The sequence below is a fragment of the Pteronotus mesoamericanus genome, unplaced genomic scaffold, assembly GCF_021234165.1.
Source record: "Pteronotus mesoamericanus isolate MK-2021 breed Mesoamerican mustached bat unplaced genomic scaffold, CSHL_Meso_final contig_82, whole genome shotgun sequence".
Lineage (NCBI taxonomy): Eukaryota > Metazoa > Chordata > Mammalia > Chiroptera > Mormoopidae > Pteronotus > Pteronotus mesoamericanus.
In genome coordinates this window covers 4,836,279-4,857,462 of record NW_026555265.1, presented here as the reverse complement: position 1 = coordinate 4,857,462, position 21,184 = coordinate 4,836,279, and the positions used below count along the sequence as shown (strand labels likewise).

The 21,184-nt window shown below is 34.3% G+C and overlaps 1 protein-coding gene across 1 annotated transcript; it reads left to right on the top strand.

Annotated features, from left to right (window-relative positions):
- The first annotated feature begins 494 nt into the window (after positions 1-494).
- On the top strand, positions 495-15,659 carry TMEM207 (transmembrane protein 207). Its single transcript, XM_054585268.1, has 5 exons — positions 495-569; positions 2,419-2,456; positions 6,061-6,105; positions 6,997-7,139; positions 15,523-15,659. Exons 1-5 carry the CDS (start codon positions 495-497, stop codon positions 15,657-15,659), a joined length of 438 nt encoding a protein of 145 aa, XP_054441243.1.
- Positions 15,660-21,184: the final 5,525 nt, after the last annotated feature.

Genomic DNA, 21,184 nt, shown 5'->3' with positions numbered 1-21,184 from the left:
ATAACCTGTTTAAAAGTAGGATGTGATCATTATAAGGCAGGGAAAACTTTATGCTTAGATCTGGGGCTAAAAATGATGTGTAGGAAAAGTGAAGCAAAGAAGACCACTAAAGGGATGGAAACCAAATAAATGTTGAAGCACAAGATTCTATATAAAACCCAGAAACAGCCTGGAATAAAACATGCACTTGAATATCGTTAAGTTATTTTAGCAGCCAACTTGTGTTGCAGATCAGCTTGTATAACCCTTGCTTTTAAGGGCTTGACAAACTACCAAGGTTCTGACCTTAACCTGAAATTCCTTGAACTCTCGGTACCTGTGAGCATGCACCCAACATTCCTGCCCCCAGCATGCACTTTACCAGTCACAAGGAGCCATCATTAATGAATGTTCTAGTAGGAAGCATAATTTATAGAGAAGCCAACACTTTCTGAGAAAGAAGAAAATAAATACAGACAGCAAACTACTATCTTTGAGAAGCTTGTCCTTTAAGTATGTCGAGATCCAGACCTTTTAGTTTCACTTCAGTGGTCTCCAAAACAGGAAGCTTGTGTTTGCCACTATTCCAGGTAACCATCTCTTTTTCTGGGAAAAGCTTTTCAGAGTACTCTATGGAGCTCATAGATTATGAATTTTTCTTTGGGTAATTTAAATCATACATTTCAAAGATCTCCCTTCAGAAAGTTTTATCAGAATCTTATGACTACTTATATTTATTGGTCAAAGATACAGAAAACAAAATAGTTCATGATTTTAATCTTACTTCTTCTTTATTTAGTTCTGTTGATTTTGAAGTAATATGATGCATTGTAATCTTTGCTTAACTTTGCTATGCTGTAATTTTTTTTAAATAAAATATGCCATTGACTTAGCAAAACACCATGGCAGAGTTAATTTAAGACATGTCTATTACTCTTGCCTGCAACCATATTTGACCCGTGACAGTTTTCCATTGCTGAACGATGTATACAGAACCATCTTAGAGTTTATTTTGGTTCCTCTGCTTTAACATCTCACTCAGACTAACACCTACAACTCTGTAGCTGTATTACTTGAATGCAATGTATTTGAAAGATTCATGTTTGAAAATACACGAAGACTTTGCTCCTCATTTCCTGATAACCTGAAGTCTGACAGCTAATGCATTGGCAATAAGGTAGTAATAATGAAATATTGCGTACTCACTCCTTGCTAGCGTGTAGCACACCAGAAGGTTAGGAAGTGACTCAAAAGTGCAATGCTGGCATTATTTGTTTATCTGTTAAACTGTATCCCAAATGATTTCATCTATTCATACATAAACTCTCTTTATAGACAAACTTTGAAAGTTCATTTTCTTCTCAGTTAGTATCCAAATCTATTAGCAACATTTTAGTAAAAGAGAGTGAAACTTATATTCTGTGTTTACAAATTGTTCATTACCATGCTCTCTGATGGCTAATTCATGGCTCCATCTGAAACTCCACAAACCTCTTTGCCCAGATAAACATGGTAGAGTAAATATAAGGTGCTGATAAAGATGCATTTGAGATTAAGAAAAAAAAAGACATGTTTTACACATTATTCCCATGTGTATCATTTTAAATTTTATAACTACTTACTTGGATTTATATTTCTGTGTTATAGGCCAGGGAAATAATACTTTACTAACCTTATCAACTCATATTAGGACTATATGTAAGTGACATTTAAAGACTTTCTTATTGTACACAGAAGAAGTCTCATTGCAAAGAGAAAAAAAACAAGCAATGAAAACCTGTAGAAAGGAGGACTTTCTTTGCTCTGTGATGTGTTACTGTAACCTGTCAGGCTCAACACAAAGAACTGTAATAATTGTGTTGGATTGCTTATGGTTTGGGTCTTTTAAAACAAATCCATCAAAACTATTACTTTTCCCCTCTTCTTTGATAAAGAGAGAAGTGTAAATCTCAGCAGGAATGTTGTGCCTTTAAATCCACCCGAGCCTTAGAGCAGGTCAAAGTCACTCCATCAGGCATAGATTTAACACCCATGAATGTTAATGGCATGAACTTCTGTTTTCATGCAAATAATTAACGTTCTTTCTCTAACTAAAATATGAAAACAAAGAGAAAATGCAAGGTGCATAAGTTCTTTAGAGCAAGAAAAATCTGCCTATAGAAAAAACAAAAGGTGTTTTTACATCCATCTATAATGGTGTGTAAGATAGGAACTGGCTTACAATATATACCTCCCGTTGTTGCTGAGCTGGAAAAATCTACCCAGAGACCTTTTTTTCCAGTTAACATTCTGTGTATCTGGCAATAAACTATACTTCAAAGCTTTTAATTAAAAAAGCAAACAAAATTATAGAAACCCACCTTGTCTCTAGGTGCTGTTGTATTAAAGGATTAGACTGACGAGATGTTTGGATTTTATTGTTCTAAACATGTGTTTCAGTTGGTGCTCTCGGACCCACCATGTGAAGAAAATGAAATGTAAGTAAATAGCAAGAGGCATTTTCAAAATTCAAAGAATTAAAAAAGGCTCAGGTCATTTAAAGAACCCCAAATGAGTTTCAAATGACCAATATAACCATGCAAGAAAAAGAAAATTGTTTTAAATGCAAGCAGCATAATTTCTCTAAAAGCAGATGAAAATGCATTTTCCTTATGATCATCTTTGTTAAGTAAATAAGGAGCCTTGTTGATTTCTAGGTATTTTTGCTCACTGCATTCTCCACTGTTTAGATTTCAAGGGTTCTTTACATTCATGAAAGAATCCATATATCACCTATGGCTGCATTCGTACATATAAATCACATCGGTCATGGGAGGTAACTTTCTGGATAATTCAATTTCAAGTATAAGCAAACTAATGACATTTCTAAACTGCTTTATGTGTATATTTCAAAGTGCTTTTGATATATAGTTGTGGGGGCTAAAAATATATAATACTTCTCCCACCTTCTAAGTTTTTCTAGTGGGGCTAATAATTCAATCAACAGAGACAGATTAACAGGAGAAAAATAAAAATTTTAATACATGTGCATAGGGAATTTACATAAGCATAAAAATTCCAGGTACAGTAGGGCAAAATTGTGCCTATGTCATTTTGGACAATAGAGAAAGAAGGAGACTGGATCTTACATTACAAAAGTGAGACTGGGCCATTTATAGGTAATTGAGGAAGTGTGGAACATACAAGGCAGGTAAATATTTGCGAGGCAACTCAGAAACAGCGGGGCACAGAAAATAGCTAAATGGCCTTTGACTGAAACCCTTTTATTTATCATATTTAATTTAAATTAATCTAAGGCTAACATCCTAAGGTCCCCTTCCTAAAGTGGACCTTCCATCTGAATCTCTTAGAGAGGAGTGGAGATGGTCAAAGGTTCTTTCTGAGCCTTTGTTTCCTAATAAATAGCTTAAAATCAACATTTCAAAAGACAAAACTTTGGTTCCTTTCACAGTCCTGTGCCACTTCATGACTGGGATACAGCCTTGACTTTATCAAAGTACTGAGTTTCTATTTCAATAGTTAACCTTAGGTCCATAGATTCTCAGCCCGGAGAACAGTATTAAAGATGAATTCCTCTAACCATCCTAGTAAGAAAGAAATCATCTTCACAACATTTGAGTAAAGTGGGACACTTGTCATTCCTGTAGGGACAAAGATGATGCCTTTCAACAGTTACTTCCAGAGAAGTCTGATATTGGAAATGTCTTTCTGAAACACATGGCCAGTTCTTACTTTTCCTGGACTTATTTTTTATTAGCATCATTATCCCAATTTAACCAAGCATATACAAATCTCTGAGCAATAACTTTATCATAAAAAAAAATAACATTTTCTACACAGAAGATCTTACATCTAAATCTTGAGTTTTAGATGTAAACTTAAGATTTAGATGTAATATTTTAGAATTAAAATATTGTTACAGTTCAGATACTTTTTTTAATAACTCAAAGAAATTCTGTTTAAAAATTGAATTTGATTAAAACATGGAAATAATGGATGGTAGGGAAGGACATGGGGCCAGGAGAGCCATAATCTAGTTTAAGTTCTTTGGGCAGCTAGTGACCTCCCCATTTGTTTTCTGGGTCTCAGTGATAAAGTGTGTAAAATCTTAAGGGGGAAATAAATGATCCCAAAGGTGCCTTCAAGTCCTAAATTATGTCATCACTTTGCATTTCTTCAACTAACTATTTCTTGCTGCCTATCAGAAAATCCACCAGTAGGTGCACAGTGTCAGAAGAGAAAGTGAAATAAGTCAGTTTGCCTAATTGTTAGCACTGGAAAAAATATTGAGTGGCTCAAAAATTAAAGCTAGGAAATAAAATGAGGTAGTTAACTTGTAATCGATGTTATAATAAGTATATAGTCTATTTTTAAATGTAAAGAAGAGAAGCAGAGATTTATATATGGAGGGAAATGAAACAATCCACACTTCTGGTCATGAGCTTAGATTTCAAGACTCAAAAACAAGAAGCTTCTGTTTTGTTTTGTTTTGTTTTTTTCAATTTGGATAAACCACAAAGAAAAGTTTCCTGCAGTCATCTCTAAATTGTAATGCTACATGTTTATGATTTTTATATTTTAATATAATGTCTAAACATTTTATGACTACAAAAGTGATGCATGTACATTATAAAAATTTAAACAATATAGAAATATTGAAAAGATGAAGTGCCTCATGACTTTATGTTCAAGAGAAATAAACATTGTTAGTAATTTGATGTACTATATATACACATATATAACTATATAATACCTATTTAGTGAAATCATTGTACTTGTATAAAATATGCACAAAGTAGAAATAGTGCCATGTATTATTTTATTTATTAGGTTTTTAATTATAAATATAAATCTACATTTTTTGATGACACGATAATATTCCTTTTAAAAGATGTGTAATTATTTTTAAAATCTTTTAATGATGATCACTTGTCTTAGGATCCTTTTGAAAGTCATATTTCAGCTGCCATTTTTTTCTCAGCATATATACCTATGTATTTGACTAAACCCTCTAGGTGCAAAAACAAACACCCAATAAAACTTCTGTCTGAGTGATTGAATTTTGTCTTAAATATTTGGGGTAAAATTTTTAAGTCAACACATATGTCAGTTCTGAAGAGTAGGATGATAAACAGGACACACTTTCTCTTTAGAGATACTGGGAGCAATAAATTAACTGACATTTATGAATGCTTTCAAGCTGAAAAGCACCAAGTGTTATTTTAACAATGGCTGTAGAAGACGTGATTAAGTGCAGCTCCATATCCGAAGCTTATCGGGCTGTGATGAACAGCTTTCCATTCTTTAATCCCAGAATATTTTAACAGCAGCCAATCTACTGAGGCATGAAAGAAGTCTATCACCAAACATACTGTCAAAACCCAGTGTCTGGCATAGTGAGTGACTCTGGAATGAATAGCAAATAAGTGTCTAAACCTTGGGAGTTAAACCACCTAAAGCTATGCTGTGAACTTTGTTTGTGTGTGATCTTTTGAAACTTATCTTTGGAAAAATTAAGTTGTGCTGAGGCACACAAAGGGTTTGACCATACTGACTGAACAAATCCGCTTTCAACACTTTGGTAAATGGTCCAACTGGTCACACTCATTCATTTTCCTTTTATCCTAACTTCTTTCTCCCACTAGAGTTGAAGGGTTGTTATTCCCTACACAGATATCAAAGGCTGATAGGTATTATAAATGTCCCTGGAGAATTTGCATTTTAGAGAACTCTGGATCTCTGAAAAAAGAGAATAGTGGAATGATTGTCTACAGGGCTATGACATGTTAGCCCTGAAAAGTTAGTCACTATCTTCTCCACACACAACAGTATTTGTAACTCTAGCATCAAACCTACTACAGTGCAATTATCTGTTTAAGTATCTGATAGTTTCCATTTACATGTATCCTCAGTGCCTTGAATGAAGAAGCCATACAGTAAACATTTACTTAAGTGTGTCAGGGGACTTGCAGTGAGTAAATGATTGTTGGGGAATTAGGTGGCAGAACAAATATTGTGGTCCAAAAGAACAGATTTGGCCATTTAGAGGTCCAACACTAACTGTTCTTTCTTTATCATCAGGTGCATAACCTATAAAGATCAATACTCAGATGAATGGTATATCTGGTAAGGACATCTTCACTTTGTTTTATAAACCTTTGGTTTCATGTATATATATACACACACACATACATATATACACACATACACACACACACTCTTTTTCTTAAATAACTGATATGGCACATAAAAACATACCTATTAAGAAAATAATAGAGGTCGTGTGAATCAATATATGTGGAAACATCACTTTCAGGTTGTTGTCCAAGGTTTACTTAAATAACATATATAAGTAAACTTATTATTTTTAAGAATAATAGTTTACTTCCTAGTTGAAAATCTTTAAGGGTAAAATTATTGTTCCTTTTCTTGATAGCTTCTGAAATGCCTCTTGCACTGATTTTAGTTCTGGTCTTAAACGGGATTCAAAATAAGACTGCTGCCTCTTTTACAAGCTAGTCTTTTAGAAATTTTGACTTATTATAGACTCCTAACTGTTGACTTCTGAACCTTCCAAACTAAATGTGGCCAATTTTTCTCATTTAGATAACTCCTCAAAGACAACGACTATGTCTTACTTGTCAACCCCAATATCTAAAATCTGTTCAGTTGCTTAAATTCTGGCTGAATGAATGGATTTGTGGCTGAATTAAAGGAATAATGGATAAGTGAGTTAAAGAATCATGACACTGCTCCCTAGAACAACCTTCCATTCCCAAAGAGGAAACACTTATGATCAGCAGGCAAGGCAACCCTTTTGAGCTCAGCATACATTCCAGGTTCAGCAAAAATGTACAAATGGTGGTTGTGGTGTGGGGCATTGCTGAACGAATTCAGCCTCCCAGATCGCTCGCAGCCAGTCTTGTTGAGTTCCTGCACCCTTTTCAGGAAGTAATAGGAGCTCCTAAGTTCCCTACAAGTTCCACCTCAGTCCTCTTCTTATTCTTCTGGGATCAGGTTCTTGCTGCTAATTTTCCTGGTGGCTCTGCTCTGTGGAGCAGTGCTCTTCTGCCTTCAGTGCTGCCTGAGGAGACACAGAATTGGTTCCCCACGACGCACCATGGCTGTTTTTGCTGTTGGAGACTTGGACTCTGTTTATGGTGAGCTGTCTGCACATTTATGAACTTGCTCTTTGAAACTTTATAGTTTTGTGGTACATTAAAAAAACCACACCAAAAACCCTAATCTCTGAAAAGCAGATATTTGATCTTACAACAGCACACAGTTTATTGAAGATTCAAAGCAATACACTGGGAGAGAGTGTGGGAAACCTTTAGAAGATAAGAGACCACAAAAGAAAAAAACAAAAAAAACAAATGTGTCTTGGGAAAAATATTTATAGTTGGGTATGGATAGAACCTAAACATTTTGCTCAGCCAGCAAGCAGAAAAGAAGACATATAGAGGGTTGGTCAGCTAAAGTGAGTGGTAGGGTTGAAGGTGCAGAAAAGTTTTTTTGCGAGTTTGATATCAGTCTATACTATCCTGTGTTCATAGTCTCATTTACTAAGCTTTCTATTCCTCACTTATCTACAGTAACATTGAACCACACTTTCCAGATTGTCTGCTGCCTATGCAAAGTCTGAAAAACTTGGAATTGGGCAAGGAAGTATAAATACTCATTATTTTTTTCCTCCCCAGACACATTGGCAATATCCTGATCTTGCCTGTTTCCACCTACCCCCTGAACCATGCCCTTCCTATTATTTTCTAGTCTGTACTAAGAGGTAATAAATGGAGAAAATTGAGGTCTCAGAGTTATTATTAATTCCAAGCCTTATCCTCGTCTAGAACGTCTGAGAGTTTCCCTCTAAATTACTGTACTCTGTATACCACAGTTGCTTCAAAGATGGTTAGTAAAGATTAACAACTGCATTTCAGAAATTTGGGCCACATAAGATTTCCAAGAAATAGTACAGGGCATGTCCTGGAAAAACTAACAGCTAAACAAAAGGTGGGATAAGAGTAAAACATTGTTTTAATATCAAAATTCATTACTCTAAGGTTTAGTGATTATATTCACTACTGACTTATTTTTAATTCATTATTTATGAAGGGAAACATTCCCAATTTGAGATATGGTTGTTTTGGGAAAGATAATTAAAATCTTCAATGAATATAGTTTTTTCTCTTAAAATCAAAATTATTTTCCTCTGGATTCAGAGGAAAATAGGGTCATTGACCCTTTAACAAAATACGTGAGTCAAAGAGGTCAACATGGTCATCTTGGTCTATTTTGCTTTATTTACTAGAGGTATTAAATAAACAAATGTAATTATGTTCCTTTCAACTTGCTTGAGTTTCTGTATAAGAGAATCCACCTGGGTCCTCTTAGCCCTTCTATTACTCTAAGGAAGACTTCCTGAAATCCTAACAAAAAAAAGTTTTTTTTTAAATTTAAGTAAATTACCCAGTTATACAGTTATAATTGTAAGGCAGTTTATGTGCCATAGTTATACCCCTATTTATCTAATGATTTCATATTTCTGGAATGGTGGTTTATATACGTGTTTTTGAATTTGCTTGAACTTACCTGAGCAGGTATGACTGTGAGAGAAGGGGCCAAGACTGATACAGTACTTCAAAGTCTGCATGTAACAGCGCTGAGTGCAAGGCATTGAAATCACATTCTTGGTATTACCCTGAAGTCATTATGGACAGGAAAAGAAAATACTTGGGAAAAATTGTTTTTTAGAACAATAGCATAGTCACAACTTATTTCATTATCTACTAAGGGTTAGGCATTATTAGGCCCAAGGCTTCTCAGATATTATATCTAGTTCCTAAATACCAGTTTGGAAAAGTGGCTGTTCTCTTAGAGGATATCTACTCTACTGAATAAATGTACCACATAGATAGTTGCTGTAAGTCAATGAATAGACTTTCAATTATCCCAGAATTAAGGGTAAGGAGCCAAGGGGAATTGAGCAGGGTACTTTTGGCTTAACCACCTACACTAAGTACAACCTTGTATCTCGGACCTCCAGATATTTCCATATTGTGATTTCTTAACGCTAGATTGCTCTCCAGGATTCTCATTCCCTTCTCTAGTCTATCCTTCCTCTTTAATTCCACTAGTATAGTTCTGGATCTTACTCTGATGAAGAAACAATCAAACTTTCCCCTAGCTTCAGCTACATTACGAAGTTTACTTTGATTGCCATCTTAAACATCACAGGTTCAGTTGCCCCGTCCCATTAGTATTTTCCCTTCACCTGCACTGGGCTAAGTGTTAGGTTATGTCACCCATTGCCCATCTCCCACCCTTTCCTCTGTAGGCTGGGGGTGGACGTATACTCAGTGAGCAGTCATTCACATAGCCTTTGATGTGGCATTTTTTGTTTCTCCTCTCTAAAACAAAATGTAGAAGAGTAATTTAGGGAGTATGTGAATCTCTGTGACCTGTAGTCACGTCTTCTTAACTAGTAATTTTTGGAAGTAAATTCCAGGGAGTCAATATTTTAAGCTTGTCAGAGACCCAGATCCACACTGGATTTCTTTTCCCCACTCTTTGTGCTTTCACTTCTCCAGACAAATGCATCTTCCTACCTAGTGTTTCCATGGAAGGAGATGCTTTCCCAAAGGGAGGTGAGAAAAACACTACCAGGATATTTTTATGGCTAAAGAAGAAGGGAAGGGCCAAAACCACAGCCTTTACCTCCACAACCCCACAAACTACGTGGAACTAAGTTTGGTTACTGTCAGCTTCACATGTCCACTCTGCAGATTATAGGGTGCCCTTCTGAGTCTTCCTCAAGGCCAGTGTTCAGAAAGTGGGAAAACGAGAACTCACTTGAGGACACTGGTGACATATGAGAATATGGAATAGGGTTTCTGGGCTCCCTGTCACCCTTGAGCACCAAAGGGATGATAGATTGTTCTCCTTTGTAGGAAATGGGTCATTTAAAACATTTCAATGGAACTAGATTTGCTATATTAACTTGAGTCCCTTCTAGACCTTTATTTTACTTTTTCACAACTTATTTCATGTTATTACTACTATTTATTGAATATGTTATTTGAAACAGCTCTGCTCTTCTGACTTGTGGCTGAGAGGTCTGACTCTCAGGATTCCACGGAATCTACCTTACTGAAAAGAGCCAAGTGGAGAATTCTGACTGACTATTAGAGACTGGAGTTGACTGGAATTTACTGATATTAAAATACATAAAATAGCAATTTCCTCTCACTAGCAATTTCTGATAATATCACACGACTCAGGTTGCCAATTACCTTGATCAGATCTAGTAAGAGAGAAAAGAAAACACTTGGCTTGGGAACCTCATGTCTGATGAGATTTTTGTCTAAGACAGGTCCTTGGAATCTCAGCCAAACACCTGGCCCCCAGGAGCATCACCTGGGCCAATAATCATCTTTTCACAGTTCTCAGCTGATCTAGTGCTCAGATTTCTCAGCTTTTCTTCCCCTCTCATTGGACCTGTGTTACCAAGATGATACATATGCTATGATTAAACTCTTTATGAGCCAAGATGGGAGAATTATTATCTCCGCTACTCCATGGAGGATAAGAGGGGAAAGGAGGTATTGTCAGAGAAAGAGGAAAAGATAGACCAGAAGAACGTAAAAACGGGGAGGAGAAGGGAAAGATAAAGAGTAAGAGGAGAAGGAACCTATAGTTTGAAGTTGGAGATATTTTAAGGACTGACATTGAAACATTTATTTTGTACAATCCCTACAACCATGTTATTTTGTTCTGCTTCAGGCGCAGCTCCTCTTCTGGATCCAATAGGATCTCATAGATGGTCTCTCCTTCCCCTATTAGCCTTCCTCCATCCCCAGCTCATATGATCCTGTTTTCTGCTATAATCTCAGAAAGGACCCCTTCGCTGCCCTCATGTCTTTTCCAATGGGATAATCCATGCAGTAGTAACAGACCTTATTGCTCTCCTCTTTCAATCATCAGAGACTAACAATTCTAGCATAACTCAGGTGTTTTTTTGTTTTTTTAGCACCTGTGTCAAGAGTAAAAATAATGTAGAGTTTCAAAGTTTCTTTTTTTAAAATACATCATTATCTTACCTATGTTAATGAAGCTTCTGGAATCCCTCTTTTCCGATCATTCAAAAGAGCATACAGCTTTACAACAAGGTCCCCCCTCCCCAACTGTGTAAATAGAGAGTGAGAACACACATTGGGCCTCAGGAAGTGATTTTTTTAAAGGAACAAGCCAATTTTTTAGTAAAGTGTGATATAGAAGAAAAAAGATCATTAAAATTCTCACACAATCACTGTTTCCCAAATCTCTATCATTATGATCAGTGTTCTGCACTTTGTAAGACCAAGAACTATACAACAGAAAGAATAGGTGGAGGATGCGCCTGACTGAAACAAAAGAAGACATAATATTTTAGGTTTGTTAGATTAATATTTTTAACTAGTGTTTGAAAAAATAAGCTATGAAAGGGAATCATTAAAAGGAGTTTTAAAGTTTATTATAATTCACTGAAAATGTGAATAGTAAGTTTTCATTGAAAAATTGAAAAAAAAAGATTGTGAAGTTGAGTAAAAACACCCTTATTTATGAAGTAAGACATTTAAAAATAATTTAAAAACTTAGGGTTTGGGAGTGAGAGAATGATGAAGGGATTGAGGCAGGAAAACATGTAGTATTCATTAGAAAAGATTTTGAGAGCCTAAGAGAGGGATCCCTGCCATTATTTCTCCATATTTTTTAATAAAAAAATAATACATTACTGTAGAAATCTACATTGAAACTCTTTCTTTCTATTTCTCAAGTATGAGAGCTGTGTCCTCTCAGCCCTGACAAAGCAGCCAGCAGTCTCCTGACTTCCTGGGTAGACCTTGAGGTGAGAATCCTCTGAGACATGCTTCTTGGGAACACTCATTTTTGTTTAGCTTCTCCTCAGGGCTGATCTCCCTGATAACGCTGCCTTTCCACTATCCGATCTCCCTGACCCCATTTCTTCTGCTATTTCCGAGATAATCTTTCTTTTTTATTATTTTAAGGCAAATTGAAATACCAAGCTTCCAGCAGTGATTAAATGTGAATGCTCAGAGTCAGGGAGGGGAAGGAGGGCTGGAGAGAGACAGGCAAGAGCAAACCCTTACACTCTGCTCTCTTCTCCCCTCATCACACCCAGAATCCTGTCATTTTAAATGTAACTTCGCAATTCTTTATGTTTTACATGTAAATATTCTGTGATTCATTTGGATAAAGAAGGGGAGTATTTTATTCACACACTTTCACAGAAAAGCATGAGAGTTGTAACTGCTCACATTTATTGAACATTTATCATGTGTCATGCTCTGTGTTAATGCTTGACGTCTCCAATTTCATTTATTTTTCCTTCTACCTCAATGAGGGGTTTGCTATCATTCTGAATATTCCAAAGATTACGAAACAAAAGCACTTAGAGATTAAGCAACACAGTTAACAGATGAAAGAATTGTGACACAAAGTCAGACATTCTTAGCCACACCCTATAAAAAAGAAAAGGATGAAATAGAGAAAACATTTTTTTAAAAAATAGGTAGAAAAGGCATATTAAAATAAGCCAAGTTCATTGGAATGATTCTTAATTATGTGGGAAACCTGAAATCTGCCTATAAAAACTCAGCAATGAGTGTATTTGTTTCACACAATTAAACAACAGACACTAATATCTTCACTAATGGTTCTGTCAAAGCCATAGCATTTTTACAGCGACTTTTAACTGATTTCTCTCAGATTCTTAATCTGTCAAAAAATAAAAGTAATACTTGCTTCCCTTCCAATCACACGATATTATACATAAACATGATTTGAAAAGAACTGAAAACTAATATATGATTTTACAAAATCTCTCTGAACACATTGTCTTAGTTGTGTTTATTAAATGAATGCCTTGTTTTCATAGCAAGTTTAAGAGCAATATCCAAATCTGTAGTAAGGAGATAACAATAAAACTTTTCTACCACAGAGGGCAATTGTCAACCTCCTGTTGCCTGGACTATAGTTATCGATAATGGCAGAGGTGGAAACCATCTGAGCTAATAACTGTGTCAAGTCAATCTGGTTGACTACTCCAAGCAAAATGATAGCTAAATTACCATTGACTTTGTATTGAACACTTCAGGAGCAGTTCTCCTGGAAAATGGGCGGTGATCAGTAAAAGTACCCATAATTCAGGGAAGTGCTGGGGCAAGAACACTAATGAATGTTAACTCTGCTTTATTGTAAAGTCCTTCATACTTAGCTTACATCATCCTAAACTTCCTAACTGCAAATGACTCTAATGCCACAAAATTTTTCACTTAAAATTTTGTGTTATAACATTGATAATGATGATTAAAATGTTATTTGACCATTAAAATAGGACACATTTGGAAGTAATGTGGTAAATAAAAGAAAATAGCAATATTTCTAGCATAGTATAGTCCTTTATTGATATTTATAGTAATAATAATGATAATTAAATATTAATTAGTAATTACTGTGTGCCAGGCTTTGTTTTAAGCACTTTACATTTATTTAGCCTTGCTTTTATAGATGTAGATACTATCATAGTCTTTTTATTACATGAAAAATAAATAGAAAGATTATGTAATAGCCTAGGAGTAGATTATTCAAGTTAAATAACTTCTTTGAAAAAGTGCTGAACCAGGAGGTAAGACATATTCTAAATATAACTCTACCTTTCATACATTATATTAATATTTGAGTTATTATGCTTTGCTCTGGAAACCAGTGAGATACAAAATAAAATAAATACATGAAAATCCATGATTCTAAATAAACGTTACCCACTCCAAAGTAATAATTTTGAGCACTCTATACATGGGTTCTTGTGATGTAGCCATTGCCTAATACATAATTACCCTAAATTGTTTTGATAATTGTGGCATTGTCTTTGGAATCTTCTTGATGGTATCAAATCTTTATCCTTTAAGGAAAAGGTGAGAAAAATTTTCTATTAAGGGCCGGATAGGAAATATGCTAGTCTTCACAGGCCAAAAAATCTCTGGGTCTTCTTACTTTTGCCACTTTAATGCAAAAAACAACCAGAGAGAATGTATAGATGAACAGGCATGGCTGTCTTAAATTTAATATACAAAAGCAGTAAAAAAAAATGTTCAAAACTATGTTGAGAGCCTAGTTTCTTCTTAAAGGTTGTTACTGTGGTTTTGGGAAGAAACAATCAAATGATTTCCAGACAGGTAAAGATCCATGTGAAAAAAGGAAAAAATATACAGAGAGAAATGGTTATAAAATATTACTATTGATTTCCTGTGACTGCGAGACAGTCTTTCAAGAAAATACTAATAGAAAATTTCAAAAAGAGCTTTTGGATTAAGTGAATGGTCTCTTGAGGTGATCAGTTTGAAAAAGAAAATGCTTGGCTTTTATATTTAATGGCTTGTAGTATGCATAATCTAAAGGTCAAGAGCTTTGATTTTAAAATTTAAAATTCAAGATTGCCTTCCCTTTATTGTGGGTATATACTTTAATTGCAAACTTTTCACAACTTAATATTTTTACTATTGATCATAAATATTTTAAGTAATTAATTGTATTAGTTGCCATTCCCAGATCATAAATATAAAATAATGAATATTCTAATGTTTAAGTAAGATTTGCATTTCCCATGATCGGAGTATTAGCTAAAATGCCATTTGTGTGTATAAGAATCTTGTCTTCTGATTTACCAAAACTGGTAAGTTTTTTTTAGGTTGCAGCTGCTAAATTGCAGATGCTTATTGGTGGGTTAGTCAATGATGATACATTCTAGCCCCCTCTTATTTGCAAGAGATATGTGTTAAGACTCTTGGTGGATGACTGAAACTGTGGATAATAGCGAATATATATAATATATATATTATGTTTTCTCCTTATATATGCATTCCTATAATAAAGTTTCATTTATAAATTATACACAGTAAGATTAATAACTAACAATAAAATAGAACAATTATAACAATATACTGTAATGAACATTATGTGAATGGCTTTGGGGACATTATTAAGTAAAACAAGGGTTACTTGAAAAGAAGTACTATGGTACCTTTACAGTCAGTCAGGTAATCAAAATGGTACTAAGTGACTAATGAGCAGGTAGCATATAAAGCGTGAATATGTTGGACAAAACGATGATTTACATCCTGCACAGGCCTGAGCGAGATGGCTGGAGATTTCATCATATTACTCAGAACAGCATGCAATTTAAAACTTATGAATGATTTATTTCTGCAATTTTCTATTTAATATTTTTGGACCATGATTGACCTCGGGTAAATGAAACTGCAGAAAGTAAAACCACAAATAAGGGGCAGCTATTGTAATCAGTCGCTGAGAGCAAATTTTCTTGCTATAGTGACTAAGATGATTACAAGTTTTTTCCTCAAGTGCACAGATAATTTTCTGTTGCTCCAGTGACTCAAGAAATGTCAGATTTTATGAGGCATTTCATGTACATCTCTTTTATACTGAGGAGAAAGATTATAAATCCCATTTTTCTCTTTCCAGAGACAGAAGCAGCTATGAATCCAACTGCTGGAATTCACCCTCAAATGCAAAACCCTGCACTGAATCCTGTTGCATGTTTCCACACTTTAGGACCCCCTCCTCCATATGAAGAAACTCTGAAATCAGGACAGTTTTAGATCTGGATCACCAATTGAAAACATTAGAGATGTTTTAAGTTCAAAACATCAAATTGAAGAACAATTTTTTTATTGTGTGGGAATTCCCAGAGATCAATTAACATAGCCTGGAAAAGGACAAATAGGAAAAAAAAATGTAGGGAAAGAATTTTTGGTTAGGAAGATGTTTCAGTGATAAATTAGTGGACTCAGTGTATCACTGCTGTGTTATATTTTTGCTTTGTAACTAAATTAATGTTTCTTCTTTAATATTCAGACAGTAATCAATGCTCAGAGTGATCTCAACTAAGTTTAGGATTCCACTCTAGTAAACATTATAGGTTTTTCTGCCTCAATAACTCCATTTTAATCTGGTCTCTCTCCTAGTATATAGTCAATAACAATTATCGTAATTTAATAGTGACTCAAACAGAGATTCAGACACGTCCAGAGCCAGAATCAGAAAGGGAAAGACAAAATGTTAGATTAATGCCTCAAAAATGTTTAAGCCATAATCAGTGCAAATAAGTAATATTGAGGTTTAAAATGGGAGCTATTCAGATTGACAAGCTAGTCAGAGGGGAAATGTGTGTGAAGGAAAATGTCAGGATGGAATAAGAAAGCTAAATTCTAACCTCAGATTGTATGCAGTTAATGAATAATATCTAATTTTTTAAAATGTCAAGAAATAATGCTAAAGTACATCATTTAGATAGTAAGTTACAAATATCTGAAGCAAAACCCTCAAGAGCTGAAAATGATTGCCTCGCCCTGGCCTGGTGGCTCAGTTGATTAGAGTGTCGTCCCATGCACCAAAAGGCTGTAAACTCAATCCCCAGTCATGGCACACCCTAGGTTGTGGGTTTGATCCCTCCATCAGGTTGTGCTTAAGGGAAGCAACCAATCGACGTTTCTCTCTCACATTGAGGATTGAAAAGAAAAAAAGAACATAATTACCTCAAGAAACAAGATTTAGAGGTAATATATGGGGATTAGGTAGAGCAGGATAATGTTGTTTTTTTGTTGTTGTTTTTAATCACAGGCCCATAGCACTATTTATCTTTTGAAACTAAACACATGCATTACTTTAATTAAATAATAATTTAAAGTTAAACAAATTTTGGCAAAGTTATAGCTTTCAATGGCAAACAAAAGAAAATCACACTGTAAGAAAAAGTAAAATGTTAAGCATAAAAATGTTTAAAGGTGGGGTTACAGGTGATTTCATTTTTTACTCATGTTTCTGAACTTTTGTTTGGTCCTAAGTTATGTGTGTTAAAATCTCCTCCAGTTATAGAACAGTCAGTCAGCGGTTATAATGAATTCTTAGAAAAGTGTTAGCACACCTGGAAATGGGGCTAATTCAGCAGCTGGAGTTGTCAGAAGTTAGTGAAGCCCAGATTCAAGTGATTAGAATTTATTTTTAAGAGGGTTGCATTTATGTGTAAGAGCAAGTCTAAGCAAACTACATGCTTGACCTCTGGTTGCCTGGTTTATTTAACGGAAGCAGGGTGGAGAGGTGGTAATAGGGTTTACGCAGGTGGGCAGGGCTGGTAGCAGAAGAGTTTGTTTTAATGGAAAATTTTCTGACAAATATCTCATCAAATATCAGAGGTTACACTTTCATTTATTGTCTAAGAAATACTTACTGAATGATTATTATGTTAATTATTGTTCAAGGTCTGAATTTGTTTCCCCGACATACTTATGTATTATTTGTAATGATACTACAATTTCTACCACTTGGCTCTGACCAGCAGACAGCAACTTGGAAGTTCTGCAGCAGAAGCTCTTTATGGTCCACTGCAAACCATTGCAAACCATACAATAATAAAACTAATTTAGATTATAGGATTAATATGACTTTTGGAAAGAAATTTAAAAAGATAAACCTTTGTTCCTTTTCTGTTTTCTCATCTCTGGAAATCTTTGCCTGCATTCAAATTAAGTTTCATCAATAAATTGTTAATATTCCATTTAACCCGGTGTCTCAGATTTTAATTCTGACAGGAGGAGACTTTTTCTTGCCATGTTAAAGAGCAGTTTTTCCAAATGAGGTTTTCTTACTACTGAAGCTGTAGCTTTTTCTTTGAACATCCAGCAGAGGGCATGAAAGCCTATCTGTGATTCTAGCCCATTAACTAGATTTGGTTTCTTGGTTAAATGAAACCATAAAGCTGGATTACGATTGATATCAGATTTATGACAGACCCTAGAAGACTAGATTAACCATGAGGTTGAAATCTGCAAAGACAGCTCTAGGGCTTTAGCTCATATTGCTCACAATGAAGATGAACATCAGGAGAGATGCCTGTCAGCAGAGTCTATTAAATTTGCTATGTACTCCCTGTCCTGAGGATGAGGCTTGTGAGTTTGAGATGCCCCTAAAAGGAGGGTAATATATATGTATAAAATGCTCAAGTGGGATGTGGCATCCATAGACTCTGTCGGTCCAGCCTGTTTCTTTTTTACCTGACTGCAAATTCTTATATAATTTTCAGTTTTGTAGTTCCAATTGTTTTCCTTTATGTTTGGTACAACTTTTATAAAAGATAACTTTAAAATTCAATGTCTTTCATGGAAATGAAATAGAGCTGGATGGAATTGAAAAACATTTGTGTGAACAATGAAATGAAACTCAGCCAGAATATTATATTTAAGGCAAAATGTGAAATACTTCAGGATTGTATAAGAGAAAATGAGACAATAAATATGTGTTGGCTATGAGACCCTGCTTTTGATAGAATATTTTAAAAATCAAAACAAGGAAGAGAAATATAGAATATACATTCCAAATGAATCTTTTAATTTTAAAATCATTTTTCTTTGTGACTTTAAACAAAAGAAATCCATACAGGGTTTTTTTTTTTTTTTTTTATATTTAATACTGGATTCTGAAAAATAGTATAGGTTTTTTGTTATTTTACTAAATATTGTTCTGGGAAATGGAATAAAAGTAATATCTGTTTATAAAATGAAATAGTTTGGTGATAAACAAAATTTACTTGTATTTGTGAATTTGGAAAATAGTTATTTTTCCTTCTAGAAACATTCCCATCTACATCGACTATCTGGCTCATGAAGCATATAATGTATATCAATCAGGATGTCAGGTTTTTATAGGAATAAGTTGAAAAATGATGTTGCTCAAAAGCACTGAAAATATCAATGAACGAAGGTTGAAATTAATACAGATTTCTTAGTTTTATTATCTTGTTTATTAGCGGAGGGTTTTCTCTTTTGAAAATCGTGTAAGTGATGCAGTAAGCAAACTAAGAGAATTTCCCTTTCTCAAGTAATTAATTTACATATACCTCTCTCTATTTAATAAAGAGTCAGTTTTTATTTTTTCCATCACAAATGAAAACTGGCATCATGTGTCAGTTTAGATTATTCTCTCTTGTATATTTAAATCTGGGTAAATTTATAAGGTTAAAGAACTTAAGTATCGCTCACTAATTGCTTTCCAGATTTACAAGCATGGGAGCTATTATATTTTATCGAAGAATATTGAAAGACACAAAATAAGAAAGGCTGGTGGACAATTTCATACTTACCTCGTATCACGTGGAGTACTTGTCATCTGTGATAAAGCCAACGAAATAGGTTAATGCTATATGAGGAGACTAGGATGAAAGAATGGGATGTCATTCTCTTAAAGATAGGAAAACATTACTGGGGTGCTAAGGTCTTTCTGCAAATCTCAGAAATTTTTTTCTTTTTTAAAGAGAGTATGTAGGTGAAAGGAATGCTTTGATAAGCTGCTAAAAGTAAGAGGCAGCCACCTATGGGACACACTCAATAACAATAGACGGTCATTAAAAACGGTGATTCTGTGAAAAGGCAGGGCTTTTGTTTTACTGTTTTCAGTAAACAAAACAGTAAACTGTTTTACTGTTTGGGACCAGAAGTAAACTGTTTAATGCTTTAGATAGTTGTTTATTTTATAAATATGGTTTTTACCATAATTTTATTAGCATAAGGAGAGGATTTCATTGAGATGACAGCAAGAAGGGGCATATGCTCAGAACAGCCATTCGTGGAACATTAACTCCATGAGATTCAGCGATCTCTGTGCTTGTAGTTCCCTGATATTCCAACAATGCATTTTTTTCTTAATTTTACCCTTTTTTATTTTGTCTGTTTTTGACAAGTTTTGCTGCTTCAGTTTCTGCTGTATTAACCAAATTATTTTGTTTTTGATTACTTAATTTCAAGCTTTTCTCTTCTTCAATAAAATAGAATCCCTCTGATCAATAATTCCCATTCAATAACTTCACAAAGACATTGTATAATGTTTGTTTAAATTTAGTAAAAGGAAAACTATGACTGGCAACTAGAGCATCTCTCAATTCCTTCCCACAATTCCTTGGGCTACAATTTGCATACAAAGACTTAATTTAGAAAATAACAAAAAAGTTTGATGATTTCAACAACCCTCCTCAGTTTTTCACCGATATTCAGTCTTTCCTCCAGCGAATTCAGAAAGACAATTAAAGAGCTGGATTTTCTTGGCTTCATTTCCCTTTATCTGTACAATGGTTATTTCACAAGAGCATTTCCTTCCCTTCTTTTAAACTTCCATTTTCCTTTTTGACTCCAGTTTTTTTTTCTTCTCCATCCCTCTATGTATTTTCAACAAACATTTAACCTGTTAGTTTTGTAGGAACAGTCAAGCTTTTGCAAAAGAAATGTTAGAGTACTTTGCATTTTTCAAAAGTCTCCTAAATCCTGATTCAAACAGAGACTATAAATATTGCAGTTTATTTAAGAGTCTATCAGCTGCAAAGTGTAGATAATTTTGAACTTTCAGTTTGAGGCCCAAAGGAAAAGGACATTTTTCAGACAATTGGAATAAAATAGGCATTAGAAAAATTTATATTAAGAAATTGTTCATTGTTAATGTTAACTGTGATAATACTTATGGTTATATTAGTAAAAACTCCTTATCTATTATACACACATAAAGAAGTATTTATGAGTGAAATGATGTATTTTCTGAGATCTGCTTTATGTAACCAAATACATACCATATTTTTCTGTATATAATGCACACTTTCTCACCCAAATTTTTTAGGGAAAAATAAGGATGCACATTATACATGGGTAGTATTGAAATACCTTGTATCTGTTCTTGTGTTTTGTAATTATTTGTTACATAAAATTTCCTATACCATAATATGTTAAAAAATAAATGCTAAAGTTTCTCCATAATACAAAAAAGTGTCTAAATATAAGTAAAAAAATGAATGAAAAAATTAAAATGAAAGATTTTTTTCCTGAAAGTTTGGGCCAAAAACATGGGTGTGCATTAAACATGGGAGCACATAGATAGTCTTGTTTTATTTTGGGGCTCTGGAGAAAGACTGTATGTTGAATCTGAGCCTATGTTCTTTTTTTATTTTTTACTTGCTAATTCTAATCTAGCTTATGGTGTTCCTTCTCCTCTTCCTTCTTCTTCCTTTGCTTTTAATGCACAATGAAATTTAATAAACTATTCTAAGTTTTTTCTTAGACTATATTTTATTTAAAGAGTACCACATTGA